Below are 20416 nucleotides of genomic sequence, written 5' to 3' on the forward strand. Positions count from 1 at the left end.
AATGGCCCTTTTTGTGGGCAGTTTCTTTTTGAATAAGTATGTTGACTTGAAAGTTGTGACAGACTGATAATGTGGCATAGTGGTAAAGCTATAACCTCCAATGCCAGCATCCCATAAGGGCTATCTACTTCTGTTTCACTCTCAAATAAATAAAAAAATATAATCCTTTAAAAAAAAGAAGTCAACTGTGGAAGTGGCAGGCATTTGATCTACTGCTGCAGCTGCTGTATGTGATGCTTATATCCTAGAGTGCTCCACCCAGGGAGGCAGGGGAGGGCTCAAGTATCATCCCGTATCAGAGGACCGGCCACAAGTGTGAGACCCATCTGAGAGACCATACAATGCCTTGGCTGCTGCAAGCATTTGCAAGACTGAACCAAAAGATCAGAGACTTGTGTCTATGTCTTTCTGCTTTTCAAACACTAAAATAAAAATAAAATAAATACTGATCTAAAGGGAGTTAGAGAGAGAGAAGTAAAGAGAGAGATTTCTTATCGGCTAGTTCACTCTCCAAACGACCTTTTGAAACCCCACTGTATAGGTTAAGAAATTAATGTTTCCCAAAACCCTTAACAAAAGCCACACCGCTGTTCAATGTCAGAGAAAGAAAACAGATACAGATATTCTATTCCAAAGTCCACAAGTTTTACCACTTATTCTACTGTTAACATGATAGGAATTTATTCTGTACACCTCATGTAAAGCCTATGTGCATGGGTGTAGGCATTACAACTTGCCAGAAAATATATCATTATGCTTAAAGTGCCTCCATCAGGCAATCCTATCAAAATGTAGGCCATGGGCCAATTCTGTGGTGCAGCTAATAAATCTATAGCTTGTGGCACTACCATCCCACATGGATACCTATTCGAGTCCCAGTCTCTCCACTTCTATTCAATTCCCTACTGATGTGCCTGGAAAGCAGCGGAAGACGACAGCCCCTGGACTCACATAGCAGGCCCAGATGAAGTTCCTGGCTCCTGACCAGCCCAGATCTGGCCACTGCAGGCACTTGAGGAGTCAACTGGCAGATAAATGGAATGTCTCTCCATCTTTCTCTAACTATGCCTTTCAAATAAATAATAAATCCTTTATTTAAAAAAGACCTAACCCACATTAACTGCAAGCTAACCATAATCACTGTCCAGTGTCAATGGATGACAGAGCAGACCTTACAAGAAGAACTCCGAGTATCCCGATATGGTGACAAACCTTGGTTGACTCAGGTCCAGAATTTTAAATTCAACAGATCTCATTGTTCGTAACAGTTAAGACCGAAAAGGACAACAATAGATAACTAGCAAGACACAACTGATATCTATGTAAGAAAAACTTCACACCTCAGTATTCACAAAAAGCATGACAGAAAAAGCCAAAGCATCAAAACTCAAGTTCTTGAGACAAATAAAGCTTCCTTTCAATAAACTATCATTGAGACAAGATATACAGATCACATATACAGGACAACAATCACAACTGGCTATTAGATGTGCTGCAGCATATTTCGTAAAATGAGAAGGCACAAAGTATGACACGCCATCACGCCAGTGATCCAAAATCCAGCTTTTGATGTCAATAACTGAGAACTAGTTTGTGAGCTTAGCATATATGAGATATGATTTAGGAATGGTGTTGAATTACTGCTTTCCTTGTGCTGCTTGGGTAAAAAATTAGGAAAAAATATCTATTTGTAGTGAATCATTCCAGTTTTGTTCCCCCAAAAAAGGTTTTCAAAAAATATTCTCTTATTGCCAATTCCTTGTCAAGTTATTGTAGCATACATACCTTCCTCCTATCGCGTCGTCTTGTGGTTGGGCCCCGGCAGTGTTCCTCTGTGAACGTCGCAGTGACCCCCCTGGATTGTTATTAGGCCGGTTGGACATTGGCACCTCTCTCTTGAAGGGACATACCCTTTCTAGACACTACCATTCACTGAAAGAAAGAACAGGTAAAAATCAAAACTTATCCAATGCACATCATACTGCAAGAAAAACAACCAAATCGTAAAAACATCCTAGGTAAACAACTTGATCTTACTGCAGTCTTCATCAATGCTGCACTGTCTTATTAAGCTGTTAAGTCTGAATAACCGATCTGTTACAAAATGTCAGGAATACCAAAATCAAAGCATGTGGATCCAGAACTCAGAAAAAAAATTTTTTTCAAGGAATAACCAAGAAATTTCAATTAAAAAAAAAAAATCAAAGCACATTACAAATATGCCTGCTCTCTGCTTCCTTAACTGCACAAAAACAAGCACTGTACCTAAAATCAAACCCCTGAGCTTTAGCTCTGGACACAGAAAGTAGTAAGTATTCAGGGAGTCTGTCACTCTACAATTCAATCACAGCCTCTCAGCCTCAAAATTCTGTCACAGTTTTAAAAACAATGTACATCATACTAACTGCACAGCACTGGTGGGACAACAAATGAAACAGGAAATTCAAAGGAAGCTGCAAGATCATATGTCTTAATGGTGAGATAAATCAGGTCATGTACAGAAACCTGGACAACCGCCTCAGGTAACCTGCATGTCCGGATCAGTTCTACTGAGCAAACCTTCCTTGGACAACTGATCTCTAAATTTCATAAACCTCTTCTGTGAAACCAGCACATTAGCTACAATCTGTTCAGAAAGGAGAAGTTGTGAAAATAGGTTATAATCACAACAACTCAGCTCAAAACACAAACTGAACTTCCTATAAGAACTTAACAGATAAATGGCTGATATTCAGGAGACCAAAACAAGAAAAAATGAGTACATGTCTATATCAAACTCTTCACAAACTTTCTTAGGCTTTCATTTAAGAAATCTGAATAGTTCTTTCTTCATTACTTCTACTGAAGAAGGAAAACATAATGATGTGATGCAACATTCTAAAAACTGGAGGAACATAAATTAATCAGTGCCACTAGAAAGGCTTCCTTTTCATTTCTATGTTGAACTGAGTAATGCAGTAAAGGAGTATTTGTCACACATGGTCACAAATGTTCACATTATTTGAATAAGCTCTGATCAGAAATTTCAAATCACTAATTTAAGTTCTGTATAAAAACACTACCAGATAATGAGCTAAGCAATAGCCTACTGGCTGAATCCTCTGCTTGCACACACTGAGAACCCATATGCATGCCAGCTGCTCCACTTCCCATCCAGCTCCCTGCTTGTGGCCTGGGAAGGCAGTCAAGAAAAGCCCAAAGCCTTGAGGCTCTGCACCTGCATGGGAGACTCAGAAGAAGCTCCTGGCTCCAAACTGGCTTAGCTCCAGCCATTGTGACCACTTGGGGAGTGAATCAGAGGATGGAAATCTTTCTGTATCACTTATCTCAGTACATCTTCATTTCCAATGAAAATAGATCTTTTTAAAAATATATATACATAAATTATTGGGCCCAGCAAGGTAGTTTAGTGGCTTATGTCCTTGTCTTGCATCTGCCGGGATACCCTATGGGCACTAGTTCATGTCCTAGCTACTTTACTTCCCATCCAGATCCCTGCTTGTGGCCTGGGAAAGCAGTAGAGGACCGTCCAAAAAGCCTTGCACCCTGCACCCATGTGAGATACCCAAAGTAGTTCCTAGTTCTTGGGTTCAAATCAGTTCAACTCTGGCCAGTGCAGCAGCCAAATTTTCGATTTTCACAATACACAAAAGTATTTTTCAATTAAGGGTGGCTGTCGCAGTTTTCCGGGACCCTGATTCTCCAGAAATTCGGAAGGGTGTACTAGGAAATTCAGCTCTCCTGGCAGTACTGCACACAGAACAGCTGTACTGAAAGAATTCACTGAGACCACTCTTCTCAGAATTCCGCTGAGCAGTTTCACGACTTTGAAATGATACCCGAACACCATTTCACTTGGACCTTAAAGGCATGAACAATAAAACAGCACAATGCTATATGCAAAGTGCTGGCAATTGCTAATGTTGCCAATTCTTACCCGCCTGCTATTCAGTATCCACTGTACTGTCATGGGTGTAAGTGATTTAAGTGAACATAATTCATACACTTATTGTGACCTAAAGCCACCATTGTAATCTTAATAACCTTAAATAATTCCAAAATCATCTTAGACTTGTTAGTAATTCCTTGAAATTTAAGAGTGGGAAGAATGGCAAGAACACAGTGGTTCATCTAAACGGCAACTGCTTTTACAGCACAAACTTTAAGGTAACAAAGTTAGATTCCATTAAATTTGTTTCCTTCAAAGTATATAAAAGACTAACATACTAACATATGAAATATCATTCCCTCTTCCAGATACCAATAAAACCAAGCACTTGGTCTAACAGTTCAGATACTGCTCAAGATACCCACACATCCCATAACAGAGTGCCTGCATTCAACCCTGGGTCTGCTCCCAGTGCCAGCTTCCTGCGGATGCTCATGGAGGAGGAGCATGGGCTGCCTCAAGCAATCTGGTCCCTGCCAAATATGCAGGAGATGGAAATTGGGTCTCTGGCTCTCAGCTTTGTCCCGATCCAGTCCAGGATTCTGTGAGCATCAGGGGAGTAAACCAGAAGATGAATCTCTGTACATGTGTTTGCTTTCTCTCTTCTCCAATTAATAAAATTTGGGGGAGTAAGCCAGTGCATGGAAAATCTTTCTGCATCTCTTCTCTCTATAAATCTGACTTTCCAACAAAGTTTCTAAAATTAGAATATTAGGGCCCGGCGCGGTGGCGCAAGTGGTTAAAGGTCCTCGCCTTGCACGCCCGGGATCCCATATGGGCGCCGGTTCTAATCCCGGCAGCCCCGCTTCCCTTCCAGCTCCCTGCCTGTGGCCTGGGAAAGCAGTCGAGGACAGCCCAAAGCTTTGGGAACCTGCACCCGCGTGGGAGACCCAGAAGAGGCTCCTGGCTTCGGATCGGCATAGTATCGGCCCGTTGCGCTCACTTGGGGAGTGAATCATCGGACGGAAGATCTTCTTCTCTGTCTCTCCTCTCTGTATATCCGCCTTTCCAATAAAAAAATAATAAAAATAAATCTTAAAAAAAAAAAAAAATTAGAATATTAGCTCAAAACCTGAAAACCTTCTGTAAATACTACATGGTGTGTATAAGCTTTTTTCCTTAAGATTTACTCATTTTTGGGCCGGGCACAGTGGCCTAGCAGTTAACGTTCTCACCTTGAATGCGCCAGGATTCCAAATGGATGCTGGTTCTAATCCCAGTAGCCCCACTTCCCATCCAGCTCCCTGCTTGTGGCCTGGGAAAGCAGTCAAGGACAGCCTAAAGCCTTGGGACCCTGCACCTCCATGGGATACCTGGAGGAAGCTCCTGGCTCCTGGCTTTGGATCGATCAGTTCAACTCTAGCCATTGCAGTCACCTGGGGAGTGAATCATCAGACGAAAGATAATCCTCTCTGTCTCTCCTCCTGTATACATTTGACTTTGCAACAAAAATAAATCTTTTAAAAAACAGGTTTGCTCATTTTTATATTATTGTTATTATTTTAATTGGAAAGGCGGATATACAGAGAGGAGAGAGAGAGGAAGATCTTCTATCCGATGACTCACTCCCCAAGTGAGCACAACGGCCGATGCTATGCCGACCCGAAGCCAGGAGCCTCTTCCGGGTCTCCCATGCGGGTGCAGGTTCCCATAGCTTTGGGCCGTCCTCGATTGCTTTCCCAGGCCACAGGCAGGGAGCTGGAAAGGAAGCGGGGCTGCTGGGATAGAACCGGTGCCCACATGGGATCCCGGGCGTGCAAGGCGAGGATCTTAACCACTTGTGGCACCGCGCCAGGCCCCACTCATTTTTATTTTGAAGGCAGGTTCTACAGAAAGAGGAGGAGACAGAGAAGGTCTTCCACTGCTGGTTCACTCCCCAAATGGCTACAACAGTCAGAGATGAGCTAATCTGAAGCCAGGAACTTCTTCCAGGTCTTCCACATTAAGTGCCGGGTTAAGGACTGGGGCCATCCTCCAGTGCTTTACCAGGCCATAAGCAGAGAGCTGAGTCAGAAGTGGAATAGCTGGGACACAAACCAGTGGCCATATAGGATGCCTACATCACAAGACAGAGAATTAGCCTGTTGCATCACTGATCGAGTCTGTTTATTTGTTGCTGTTTCCTAATGTATATCTTTACGAGAAAAGTGATTTATTTTTGAGTTGTTTCTAAGATAACACAGTAACTGACCCTTGAACTGCTGCTCATGACTCAGATACTTGTTTTCCTTCCTTGCTTTTGAGTATCTGACTGGCAGTTGCTGCCACATTCTGATTTCTGCGGTTAATGTTTTTTTAAAGATTTCTTTTTATTACAAGTCAGATATACAGAGAGAAGAGATAGATGAAAATCTTCTGCTCAATGATTCACTCCTCAAGTGACCACAATGGCTGATTCTGCGCCGATCTGAAGCCAAGAACCAAGAACCTCTTCCAGGTCTCCCACGTGGGTGCAGGGTCCCAAGGCTTTGGGCCGTCCTCAACTGCTTTCCCAGGCCACAGGCAGGGAGCTGGATGGGAAGTGAAGCCGCCAGGATTAGAACCGGCGCCCATATGGGATCCTGGCGCGTTTAAGGCAAGGACTTTAGCCGCTAGGCCACAGCGCTGGGCCCTGTGGTTAATTTTTAAAGGTGTAGTTGATTATTTGAAGGTCAGAGATAGATCTTCTGTCTGTTGATTTACTCCCCAAACGCCATCAATACAAAATCCAGCTCCCCAGAAGTCAGGAACTCGGAACTCCCTCAGGGTCTCCATGAGGGTGGCAGAAGTCAAACATTCTAGCTGGGCACCATGTGTGTTAGCCGGTATGCCACGTGTGTTAACAGGTAGCTGGGACTCTGAGTACTGCAGTGTAGAATGTGGGCAACTGCCCTGTTGTTAAATACTGTTTTTTTCCTTCTTTTTCTTTTTAAGATTTATTATTTCATTTGACAGCCAGGTTTATCAAAAGGAGAAACAGAGAGGATCTTCCATTTGTTGGTTCACATGCCAAAATGGCCAGAACTGAGCTGATCTGAAGCCAGGAGCTAGGAGCTTCTTCTGGATCTCCCACACGCAGGTGCAGGGTCCTAAGGCTTTGGCCCGTCCTTGACTGCTTTCCCACAAGCAGGGAGCTAGATGGGAAGTGGAGCAGCCAAGACACAAACTGGCAGGCCTATGGGAAAAGTTGGCACTTGCAGGCACAGGATTAGGCAGTTGAACCATTACACTTGATCAGAACCGGTACTTGAAAGAAAATCTATTTGTACAATGTGCCCCCTTAGTTTCTTCGGCATTTCATTTAAATGCAACTGTTCAAACAAACTTGATTTAGCCTAAGGCTATGAATCCAGAGGCAAATATCAATACTGAAACACAATTTGCAAAGCATTTAATCCACTTAAAAGTGTCAAAGACCCTATAAACCACTGCAGTGTTCCTACTGTTCAGGAAGAAAACTAAAGTATTCCACAAGTAGTAGTCTCAGGCAACACGTAATGGCAGCTGGGCCTGAAAAGAACAAGAAAGAAATGGCATCCCGGGGCCAGCACTGTGGCACAGCAGGTTCATGTCCCAGCTGCTCCACTTTCAATTCAGCTCCCATCTACTGCACCTAGGAAAGCAACTGGTTTGGGCCCCTGAACCTACAAAGAGGACCTTGAAAAAATTCCTGTCTCAGGCCTGGCCCAGCTATGTACACGGCAGCCACTCAGAGTGACGAAACACACACAATCTCCTTTCTCTGTAACAATTGGGACCTAAACACACACATTTTTTTCTAATTATTTTTTGAAAGGCAGATTTTATAAAGAAAAGTAGATAGGTCTTCCATCTGTTGGTGCGCTCCCCAAATGGACACAACAGCCAGGACTGAAATTGAAAGTCAAGAGCACCCTCTTGGTCTTAAACATGGGTGCAGGGACCCAAGGACTCCACTGCTTTCCCAGTCCACATAAACTAGGACTGAATCAGAAGAGGAATAGCCAGGCCATGAACTGGCACCCACATGGGATGCTGGCACTGCAGGCAAAGGATTAGCATGCTATACCACGTGTCAGCACCTAAACAGACCAATCTTGGATGAATGGTGGACCCAGGGAGGGGAAAGGAGGAGGGAAGGAAAAGAGGGGAGAGGGGAGGAAGAAGGGACATGCAGAGCTATAGATCTAAACAATTACATACACTGAATCTAGAAGGAAATAACTAAGTCCTAGGAAAAGTAGTAGTAACGTAAATACATCATAAACTGTATGAAATAAGGAACCCTACAATGAAATGGAACAGTTACCCATCCTTAATAAAAGGTCATTCTTGGGCCCAGCACAGTAGCCTAGTTGTTAAAGTCCTTGCCTTGAACGTGCCAGGATCCCATATGGTCACCAGTTCGAATCCCTGTGGCCCTGCTTCCCATCCAGATACCTTCTTGTAGCCTGGGAAAGCAGTCTAGGACGGTCTGATGCCGTGGGACCCTGCACCCACATGGGAGACCCAGAAGAAGCTCCAGGCTTTTGATTGCAGCAGCTCTGGCCATTGCAGTCACTTGGGGAGTGAATCAACAGACAGAAGATCTTCCTGTCTCTCCTCTCCATATCTGCCTTTCTAATAAAAAAATAAATAAATCTTAAAAAAAAATTAAAAATAAAAGGTCTTGCTACAGTAAGAATGTCAAGGACTCCCAATAAACCCATCTTTAAAATGGTACTGCAGAGAATCAAGATGGCAGAATAGGGTGAGGACACATTTAAACAGAGAAATATTAGCCAGTGTGAAGTAGAGAGGGCACATACTGGGAACACACGAGAGGAGGACTGATGGCAGAGGGGCACCTGGAGACTGATGTTCACAAGAAAGCATCGGAGACATCAGTGCAGTGAGCAGTGACCAGACACCTCAGCCGCATTTTTAGTGAGCAGCGATCTGAATTCCACCAGCAGCCAGGCAGGAACGGGGAGTTCACCAAAAGCTCAGAAGGTAAACCCAAAAAATCCTGACCTACTGGTTTATTTGACTTGACTAGGAACAGAAATAGAAGAGCAGATTCCAAACAAGAAGTGCAGAAACAGGGTGGATTTCACATCCCAAACCACCAGCAGAGCCTAACAGGTGCCATTTTGTGCAACGAGGCAAAGGCTATGGGACAGGATTGCACATGCACTAAGCCAGGAGTGAACTCATTTCTGGCTCAGTAAATTGCAATGATGTGGCATCCTACAGGCTCCACCCAAAATAGGTCTGGGTAGCTCCCAGACCTGACAACGAGCAAATCAAGAACTCTAGCAGTGGCGCCATCAGACATCATTTTGTTCAGTGTGGCAAAGGCTTTAAGACAGCAGGGACAGAGCCCAGCGCTGTGGCCTAGCAGCTAAAGTCCTCGCCTTGAACGCGCCAGGATCCCACATGGGTGCCAGTTCTAATCCCGGCGGCTCCACTTCCAGCTCCCTGCCTGTGGCCTGGGAAAGCAGTTGAGGACGGCCCAAAGCCTTGGGACCCTGCACCCACATGGGAGACCTGGAAGAGGTTCTTGGTTCCTGGCTTCAGATCGGCGCAGCAATGGTCGTTGTGGTCAGTTGGGGAGTGAATCATTGAACAGAAGAGTTTTACCTATCTCTTCTCCTCTCTGTATATCTGACTTGTAACAAAAAGAAATAAATCTTAAAAAAAAAAAAGACTGCAGGGACAACAGTGAGCTGCACATGCACTGAGCTGGGAACTAACTCAGCTCAGTGCACTGCACTGGTTCCACATCAAAAATAATACTGACACAGGCATCTTTAAACTTAAAATAGGTCCATGTGGCCCTCACACCTAAGAGTCAGCAGGTTCCAGCAGGATCAGCACCACCAGCAACCTAGCTATTCAGGATTCCTGGTATCATCCTAATCCCGCGAACTGCTTAAATCAGAAGTGGGAGAAAGGTTATACAGACAATGGTGTAGTCTCATCACGGTATCACAGGAGGTAGAATGCTGAGCCAGGAGCTGGGTCTATGGAGACCATGGTGGAAGTCTAACACAAGAGCCCAGATCTGAAACTCACTGGAGGGAGTGGCACAATTGGCTGTAAACAAAGAGCTGTGTACCAACCAAAATAAGTAAAATAAAATTGCACACCTATGGGTGATAATAGCTCGGAAACCTCCACTAAATAGAAGAAATCTGCTAACCTGAAATGTAACAACCAAAACAAGAAACAAAGGCACAATGAATATTACTGAAGACTCACCTGCAAAGGGGCAAAAGCTTTTGCCAACATCAGAGTTAACTGAGGAATATATATTGAGAAAATGGGGGATACAAAATTCAAAAAACTCATTACAAAGCTTCTTAGCAACAATGAGAGAAGTACACACAGGAGTTCAAGGAATTTAAGGAGGATATCACACAGGAAAGAACACAAATTCAAGCTGAATTACTGGGAATGAAGAATGCATTAGAGCAAATGAAAAATTCATTGGAAAATCTCAGCAACAGAATGAAAGAGACAGAAGAATGTATTTAATGAAATAATATAGGAAAACTTCCCTAATCTAGAAAAAATTTTGGGAAAAAACATCCAAGGGGGCAAAGAACTGCCAATAGGATTGACCAAAAGCGATCTTGACCACGACACAAGCTCTCGTCAACTGCAGATAAGGAAAAGATCCTTAAACATGCACATGAAAAACAGTCAATGGACATATAGAGGAATGCCAATTAAATTCACAGCTGATCTCTCGCAGGAACTCTACAGGCCAGAAGAGTATAGAGCAACACATTCCAGATTCTAAAAGCAAAATATTTCCAGCCCAGAATAACATACCCAGTAAAGCTTTCCTTTGTCTTTGAAAATGAAATAAAATTCTTTCATACTGAAGAAAAGTTAAAAGAGTATGGCTCTTCCAAACCTGCCCTACAAATAATTCTTAAAAGATGCTCTCTTGACAGAGGCATTGCACCCACCAAAACCAAAGGCAAATGTGAAGAACATCCCAGCAAAATAACATTAGACTAAATCAATGAGCTACCCACTGCTGAATGACAGGACCAAATTACCACCTACCTATATTAACCCTGAATGTGGATGGCATGGACTTATCAAATGTCATAGATTAGTAGACTGGATTATAAGCACGCCTGAAGGAGTTACATCTCGCCATCAAAGATCAGCAGAAAGTGTATCTCCTGAATTTTGAGGTTTTTGTTTTTAGTATCATTTCTTCAAAACTTTTTTTCTCATTAAATTGTTTAATGACTCAGATCATACAGCTGCATCATTTTCAAGAAGGTTCTTGATTTCTAATAAAAATAAATTTAAAAAAAAAAAGATCCTAAGAACAGCAACAGCAGTTAGATGACAACAAGGATGAAAACCTAACCTTTACTCTGGTCTTACTCTAAGATTCAGATCAATCTATCTTACAGCTTATGTTCCCCACAACACAAAGACTGTGCAGGTTCATACAGCTAATACAATCCTTTAGGATACTGATGAATTTTAGTATGGTAATCTCAAAGATAACACATCATCTGCAGTCTTTTAGCCCATACACCAAAAATGGCTCAGACTCAGCCGAGCTGCACTACTCTGCTGACACCAGAACTAGCCAGGGAGGACAGCAGGTCAGCTTATCTTAATTTACCAAAGAATAAAAAGAAAATAAGTATTCAAAAGCCAATTGTTCAAGACTTTATATAAGACTAACAATAACAACAGCTTTTCCTTGTAGAGATCCAGTAACACAGGAGTCGCTAGTAAAGACCTATTGAACAAGGGAAAGAAAACAATCTACAAATACTGTGTACTCCCAAGGCAGACACAGTAGATTCCTGTTTGGTTAAGAATCAGTTAAAAGGGTCCCGTGCGGTAGCCTAATAGTTAAAGCCCTTGCCTTCCAAGTACCAGAATCTCATATGGGCACCAGTTCTAACCCCAGTGGTCCCACTTCCCATTCAGCTCCCTGCTTGTAGCCTGGGAAAGTAGTCGAGGATAGCTCAAAGTCTTGGGACCCTGGACCCGGGAACCCGGAAGGGCACCTGGCTCCCTCTTCAGATCAGCGCAGCACCAGCTGTTGCGCTCACTTGGGGAGTGAATCATCAGATGGAAGATCTTCCTCTCTGTCTTTCCTGCTCTATGTATCTCTGACTTTGCAATAAAAATAAATCTTTAAAAACAAAAATAACCAAACAAAAAAGGAATCAGTTAAAAGGGCCCAGCACGGAACCGAGTGGCTTGCTTTGCATGCGCCAGGATTCCATATGGGCACTGTTTCACGTCCTGGTGACCCCACTTCTCTTCCGTCTCCCTGCTTGGGGCCCGTGAAAGCAGTCAAGATGGCTCAAGGCCTCGGGACCCTGCACCAGCGTGGGAGACCTGGAATAAACTCCTGGCTTTTAGCTGTTGTGGCCACTGAGTGGACCATCATATGGACGATCTTTCTCTCTGTCTCTCCTTTTATCTGTAAATATAAATTTTTAAGACACATAAATCTTCAAAACAGGAAAAAAAGGAATCAGTTAATAAAAGCAAAATCCCAGATTACAGTAAGTTGTTCCCTAAGGATACAAGCCACTCTTCTAAATAACCTTTAGCAACAGACCTTAATAAGCCACTATATTTTCACAACATTCATCTCAGATTCATACTCTTGTCACTGTTATGAACTCCAACATACTGAGATCACAGAGTTAATCTCTTTAACAGAGATTATATCATAAAGTTTATGCCTGCTTAGCAACTTTAAAAATATGTCAGCAATGTGATTAATCAGGGATTGGTACAATCCTTTCCAGGCCATGAGTGTGCAGCCTGCCATCAACTATGACCCAATGCCCTGAATTCACAGGAACAAATATTACTAAGTTTATTGTTAGAGGAGGAAAAAGTTAAGAAATGTAACTTAAAGGGCCAGCACTATGGCTCAATTGGCTAATCTCTACCCTAAGCACCAGCATCCCAGAACAGCTCTGCTTTATGTTATGACTGATCCACTTCCCACACAGGCCCTGCTTAAGCCTGAGAAAGCAGCGGAGGACGGCCCAGCACCTCTACTCAGCAGAGCCCCAAAGGAAGTTTCTAGCTTGTGACTTTGGATCAGCTCAGCTCGGGTCACTGCAGCCATTTAGGGAGTAAACCAGCAATGAGCAGATGTAAGAACTTTCTGTCTCACCATCTCTCTGTAAATCTCATTTCCAATAAAAAGTAAAAAATAATTTGTGCCCAAATCTGAGTTGTTTATTAATACCTGGATCTTATCAGAAGAGATAGGAGAATCAAAAACATTTTCAACAATCACTTTTGTTATCCTAGTATCATTGCTGTTCCTTTAGAACGTAACTGTATGATTCTCTGAGATCACACTGCTTCACACCCAGCGCGGTAGCCTACTCCTCCACTTGCACACTCCAGGATCCCAAATGGGCGCCAGTTCTACTTCCAGCAGCCAGGCATCCCACCCAGCTCCCTGCTTGTGGCCTGGGAAAGTAGTGGAGGACGGCCCAAAGCCTTGGGACCCTGCAACCAATCACCTGAGAGACCCAGAGGCAGTTCATGGCGAAAGGAAGATCTTCCTCTCTGTGTAACTGCCTTCCCAAATAAATAAACCTTAAAAAAAAATAAAATAAAAATAAAAGCCAGCTGCTCCTCTTGCCATCTGGAACCCTGCTCATGTTCCCGGGAAAGCAGCACTGGGCTCCGCTCCCATCTGGCCCACTGCACCCACGCAGACCTCGAGGAAGCCCTGGATTCAGCCTGACCCAGCCCTCGCCACTGCAGCCATTTGGGGAGTGAACCAGACTTCCTTCTGTTTCTCCCTCTTTCTGAAATTGCATTTTAAAAACAGAATTTTTTTTAATCTTTAAAAAAAATTGTTGGGACACTTTTATCAGAAATTAAGTTATACACATGTGTATACAGCACAATCACCCTTGACCTACACTTGATTAATTCATCCTTTAAAGCATTATCTTCCAATTCTAACAGTGAGGTTATTAAAGAAAATAACAACTTCGAGAGGTGAAATAACAGGAGTGAAATAACAGAAGGAAACCACTCCTGTATCCCACCTATTCACTAAACGGCCACAGTGGCACTCTATTCCCCTGCGGTCCTGTTTCCAGCTCGGAAAGGCAGAAATATGGACGTTGACGCTCTTGTAACAAGTAATGCACAAATCCTTTGACAGGAGGTACAACCACTTCACAAGTGCTTCAGAAGATGCACAATTCAAATATGCCACTAACTCTCCAAAGAGGAGCTGAGCAGCTTCTGCTCCCACTCCCACCTGGCAATGCCCTCCACACCTCCACAAGCACGTCAAGGCCTTCACCATGATGGAAGGCTCCCGCTGGAAAGAGAAACAATGTTTTTTTTCCCCCGAACCAAGCACACAATCTGCCATGTACACAGAGGCTACCAACAAGCTGCGAACAAGTCATTGGGGCATTAAACCCGTAAGGACCAGTGGTTCTCAAGCTTCCTAACTTAAGGTTTCTCAGCTAAATATGATACAATATTTAAGTACATAAAGCCACATTCGTATTCAAATTAACTCTAAAGCTACCATTCTCCAAAAACACACGTCTTAAAACCTGCTATACAAAGCCAATGACTTTCCTGAACGTCCCGTGTTAATGTCACACCATCATCTCATGACCTCATCACATGATGCCTACCATGAGTTGTGTTTATGTCACATGAATCCACATCTCAATTACTGCATCTTTCTGAGAACAGTCCACTCATTTTATTTTTATGCAAATGAAGGAAACTTGCATTTTATATAGTAAATCTTCAATTTTTGTTCCACATTTTCTATTAAGATACAATGAAACCTAGAAATGTTAAGCATAAAACTTAGTGAGCAGGGCCAGCACTGTGGCTCCACAGGCTAATCTCCCACCTTCAAGGCCTGCCACCTCCCATGGGCACTGGTTTATGGCCTCACCACTCCCCATCCAGACCGCTGCGTACAGCCAGGGAAAGCAGTGAGGACTAAAGCCTGGCACCTTGCATCAGCATGGGAGACCTGGAGCAAACTCCTAGCTCCTGGCTTCAGCTCAGCTTAGCTCTAGTTCCTGTAACGTAACCCTTTGGGGAGTGAAGATGAAGATCTCTCTCTCCTTTTCTCCATAAATCTTATCTGCCTTTACAATAAAAATAAATAAATCTTTAAAAACAGCAAATAAAATTCAAATTAAATATTTTTAAGAGTTATTTATTTATTACTGGAAACTCAGAATTACAAACAGGAGATGTAAAGAGATCTTCCATCTGCTGGAAGCTGAGCTGAACCAATCTAAAGCCAGGAGCCAGGAGCTTCTTCAAAGTCTCCCTTGTTAGTACAGAGTCCCAAGGTTTTGGGGTATCTTCTAAGGCCACAGATAGGAAGCTGGATGGCAAGTGGAGCAGCTAGGACACAAATCAGTGCCCATATGGGATCCTGGCAGGTGCAAGGTGAGGATTCAGCCACTAGATGGACTACCATGCTAGGCCTAAATTGAATACCTAAAAAAAAAAAAAAGAACTTGGGCCCAGTGCAGTAGCCTAGCTGCCTAAATCCTTGCCTTGCACGCATCGGGATCCCATATGGGCACCAGTTCTAATCCCTGCAGTCCCACTTCCCATCCAGCTCCCTGCTTGTGGCCTGCGAAAGCAGTTGAGGATGGTCCAAAGCCTTAGTACCCTGTACCCACATGGGAGACCTAGAAGAAGCTGCTGGCTCCCTACCTCAGGTTGGCTCAGCTTTCGCCATTGTGGCCACTTGGGGAGTGAACCAGCAGATGAAGATCTCTCAGTATTTCTTTCTGTAAATCTCCCTTGCCAATAAAAAATAAATCTTAAATAAACAGAATCTGTTCATGTATGCTTTTTAAAAAAAAATTTTCACTGGAAAGGCAGACTGAGAGACAGCAGGAACAGCAGAGAATTATCTTCCACCTGCTGGTTCACTCCCCAAAGGCAGCAAGTACAGGAGCTGAGCTGATGCAAAGCCAGGAGCCAGAAGCCCCCTCTGGGACTCTCCTGCAGGTCCGGGGTCCTAAGGCATGGGGCCATTCTTTACTGCTCCCCAGGCCACAAGCAGGGAGCTGGACAGGAAAGGAAGTAGAACAGCTAAGAAACCAGTACCCATGCGGATGCTGGCATCTGTAGACAGTAACCAACTGAAGCACCACACTGACCTCCATAATGCTTTTGTGTCCATACTTTCTATTACCTACTCCTTCGCAGTTTTTTCATTTTCTCTGAAGTGCCCTTTTCTATCCATTGTTTCTCCTCTACTGATAGTCAGAGGCTGTTTCTAAGTCATGACAATTAAGCCTAAGGCTGCCAGAGATAATAATAATACTAATTGTGGGATTATTAGGTGATGAGATATTACAATTAACTTTTCAAACACCAGTCCTATTTTATAGCACAAGTTTCAGTTCTTCACATCCTCATCAACATTTGGTGTTATTAGTCTTTTCAGCATTAGCCACTATGATGGATATATAGTGCTATCCTGCTGTTATTCTAATATACATTTCCCTAAGAACTGTATCACTCACTCTTTTTATACACTCTCCGTATCCTACCTTCCAAACTCAAAATACTCAACAAGGCTATGTCAAACCTTCTTCTCTACTAACTTCAGAAACAAGGGAGGAAGGAGTGGACTACAGGACTTATCTTCAGAATTAAGAAATATTCCTGACCACCCCTCTCTTGCCATATCCAATTTCACCAGCGGGGACAGAGCGAAATTCCACGGAGGAAGGATAGAGAAAATTCTGAACTGGCCAGATGACCCAAGAAAACTTCAACCTTTAAAAGTTGGCTTTTCAAATCATGTCTTCCCCTTACAAACACAGTGTCACTCGCCCAAACTTATTTTTGCTTATTTGAGAAGTAGAACAAGAGTGCAAAAAAAACTTTCACTGGCTGGTTCAATAACCAAATGCCCGAAAAGGTCTCGGCCAGGCAAAAGCCGGTTTTTAGAACTCTGGGTCTGCAACACAGGTAGAAGAGACCCAAATTCTGCAGCCACAGCATCTCTGGCTGCCTCTTGGCTCCTGGCTTTGGATTGGTGCTGCTCTGGCTATTGTGACCTGGGAAAGCAGTCGAGGACGGCCCAAAGCCTTGGGACCCTGCACCTGTGTGGGAGACCTGGAAGAAGTTCCTGGGTCCTGGGTTCACACTGGCTCAGCTCCAGCCATTGTGGCTGCTTGGGTAGCTAACCATCGGACAGAAGATGTTCCTCTGTCTCTCCTCCTCTCTGTGTAACTGACTTTCTAATAAAAATAAATTAAATTTTTAAAAAGGAATTTATTTTTATTAGAAGGGCAGATTTACAGAAAGGAGGAGACAGGAAGATCGTCCATGACCTGGCTGACTCTGTAAGTGGCAGCAATAGCCAGAGCCGAGTCAATCAGAAGGCAGGAGCTTCCTCCAGGTCTCCCATGTAGACGCAGAGTCTCAAGGCTTTGGACCTTCCTAGGCCTCAAAAGGGGAGCTGGATGGAAGCAGAGCAGCTAAGACATGAACTGGCACCCATATGGAATTCCAGCGCATGTAAGGCGAGGATTTAGCCACTGAGCCATTACACCAGGCCCTGTTCATCAACTGTTAACAAACACACAAGAAATATACAGGGATCAGTGCAGTGGGATGGCCTCCAAACCCTCCAACTGCAGTTCTGGCATCCCACAGGGGTGCCAATTCTACTCCTGTGTGCTATACTTCCACCAATCCCTGCTGATGACGGCCTGCGAGACCAGGGCAGGATGACCCAAGGGTCCCAGGCCCACGTGAGAGAATTCGAAGAAGCTCCTGGCTCCCAGCTTCTGGTCACTGTTTCCACATGGGGAATGAATTACTGGATAGAAGATCTCTTTCTCTTCCTCTTTCAAGTAAAAATAAATCAATCTTAAAATGAAAAATTAGAAAAAAAGGAGAAATATACAGAGGGGGTTGGTGCTGTGGCACAGTAAGCTAAGCTTCCATCTGAAGCAGATATCCCATATGGGCAGGCACTGGTTTGTGTCTTAGCTGCTCTACTTCCCACCCAGCCCCCTGCTTGTGGCCTGGGAAAGCAATGGAGGATGACCCAAAGCCTTGGGATCCTGAAGCCATGTGGGAGCCCCAGAAAAAGCTCCTGGCTTCAGAATAGTTCAGCTCCAGCCGTTGAGGTCATCTGAAGAACTCAACCAGCAGACAGAAGATCTATGTCTCTCTATCTCTGTAACTCTGCCTTTCAAATAAAAACAAAATCTTTAATAAACACACACAAACAAATCAGCACTTGTATTACACAGCCATGTTCCATCTGCCTCTCTACCTACTGCTTTCTCAGATTCCTATAGAAGCCACCACTCTACATACTTTACTTCCCTGTACATTGGCAACATCCACAAGATAACTGGTATCCATTCCTCCCAAAAGAAAAAAGATCTATGATGGACAAAATATTCTCCAATATTCTTTAGTTTCCTAAACTGTGAAATGTGAATTCTGAACTTACAATGACTTTACACAGCCACATTAAAAAACAGTCATTACAAAGAGAAATAAAGCAGATGCAATTAAACAAGCCTAATCTGAACTGGCTTCAGTTAGTTGTTCCCCAAAGTCCTGCTTTACTTCCGCCTCCAAGCCAATTAGATTCTTGCACAGAAGTGACTCTTTCGCAGTCTTGGTATCTCCCCTGATACTGAAGACAAAACTATGAAGGTGCGTGCACACTACGACAGGGCTGTAACTCTACCAACCCCACACTAACAGGAACAGCAAGCATCACTCATATTTGACAGAAAAATGAAAAGCTGAAAGGTAATGATTCAAAGTCAAGCAAGGCTTAATTAAAATCAGATTCCAATTCTGGTCTCCTGATTGTCCAGACAAAACCCTACACATTGACCTGTAAAAGAACTGTGAAGGCATTCCAACCAAAATAGTTTTTTAGAGTGATAAAAATGTTCATACTCTAGTTTACAACTTTGCATCAGTATGACACTACAGCCTAGAAAACTCTATTTGATAACACATACAGTATTATGAAAATGGAATTCTCTAAAATTAAAGTATGATATTGTTGAGTACATTAAAATTAGTAAAAAAACAAAGTGTTAGTACCTTATTTTCCCATTCTTCATTGAAAAATACTAAAAGAAAATAAAGCAATGTAAGGACAACAAAATCACAGAATTTCTATTGTCAATCATTTCTCAGACACAAGGAATTGAAAAGGAAGCTAGAACAGGAAAGAGAAGTAGAAACAGAAGGTAATACCGCACCCCCATAAAAGCAGACAGTTCCATTTTTCCGGACAGAGAAAAAAGGCTATCACAAACACCAGCCAGAAGGTAGTGGAAGAAACTAGAAGAGACCAAGACTCCACTGTGTGCTACACAAAAAGCATCAGCTACTCCGACCCTCTTCTGGGGCAGAGTGGTGCCGTGCAGTCCTGGCAGGATGGACGCAGGATGGACGCCTCTGGGAGCCTGAGCCAGTGCAAGAGCAACCTCAACACCCAGGTCAAGTGCACAGAGCTGCAGCCTGGTCCTGAGGGGCGCAGTAATCGCTCCTGGGGGAAAAGCCACTACTATGGATGAAAAGGTTTTTCCTCAGGAAGAGTCTGCACTGGGAAACTAGGGGTGTGATCCAGACAGAGCAATCTCACCAAGTGCCAGGGACACAGAGGAAACGGTTCATGATGGGGTCTGACGGGAAAGCCTGAAACGACCCAAGACAAGACAAGCACACAATCCACCATGAGACCTTACGAAGAAATTACGAACCAAACAGAGAAAGTGCTAACAAGTTACTAAAATTACATTACAAACTTCTAAATAACAAGCTCTCACAAACTAACACAGATTAGTCTTCCTCTTAGTTGGAACTTCCACAGCGTGGATGCTCCCTGGCATCTTGGCATCCTCCAAGAACAGTTTCTCTCTGGCCTTCTTAAAGTGACACTGTCACAGCCATCAGAAAGCATATTTCTCAGGTTGCAGGAAACAGCAGAAATCCAAATGACAGCAGTTGCCATTTGTACTTCCATACATTAAGCATCTAATCTGTAAGATTGTAATTAAAAAGAACATCACAGCAGAACTATCAATTTTAAGACTTAACCTAAGTTAATTCAATCCAATGAATATAGGGTTTCTTTTGGAGGGTGACAAAAAAGTTCTGAAATTGCACATTGGTTGGGCCAGCACAGTGGTGTAGCATAGTAATCCTCTGTCTGCAGCACTGGCATACCATATGGTTGGCATTTCCAGTCCTGGCTGCTCCACTTCCGATTCAGTTCCCTGCTTACAGCCTGGGAAAGTAGCACAGAATGGCTCACATCTTTGGGACCCAGAACCGACATGGAACACCAGGAAGCAGCTCCTGGTTCCTGGCTTGGGATCGGCTCAGTTCCAACTGTTGCAGCCATCTGGGGAGTATATCAGCAGATGGAAGAACTTTCACCTTTCTTTGTCGTCACTTCTCTCTGTAACTCTGCTTTTCAAATAAAAATAGAAAATA

At 43.5% G+C, this 20416-nt stretch overlaps 1 protein-coding gene across 10 annotated transcripts in view; it reads right to left on the reverse strand.

Moving 5' to 3' along the window:
- The window catches only part of TRIP12 (thyroid hormone receptor interactor 12), a 127308-nt gene that overhangs the window by 96313 nt on the left and 10579 nt on the right, over positions 1-20416 (reverse strand). For all 10 annotated transcript variants that reach the window (XM_040982850.1, XM_040982852.1, XM_040982849.1 and 7 more), the window contains one exon: positions 1786-1932. In XM_040982850.1, the coding sequence (XP_040838784.1) occupies positions 1786-1883 (98 nt within the window). In that variant the 5' untranslated portion in view covers positions 1884-1932. The remainder of the gene's footprint in view (positions 1-1785; positions 1933-20416) is intronic.

This window comes from Ochotona curzoniae, unplaced genomic scaffold (genome assembly GCF_017591425.1).
Source record: "Ochotona curzoniae isolate NIBS_2020 unplaced genomic scaffold, NIBS_Ocur_1.0 contig_3643, whole genome shotgun sequence".
NCBI lineage: Eukaryota > Metazoa > Chordata > Mammalia > Lagomorpha > Ochotonidae > Ochotona > Ochotona curzoniae.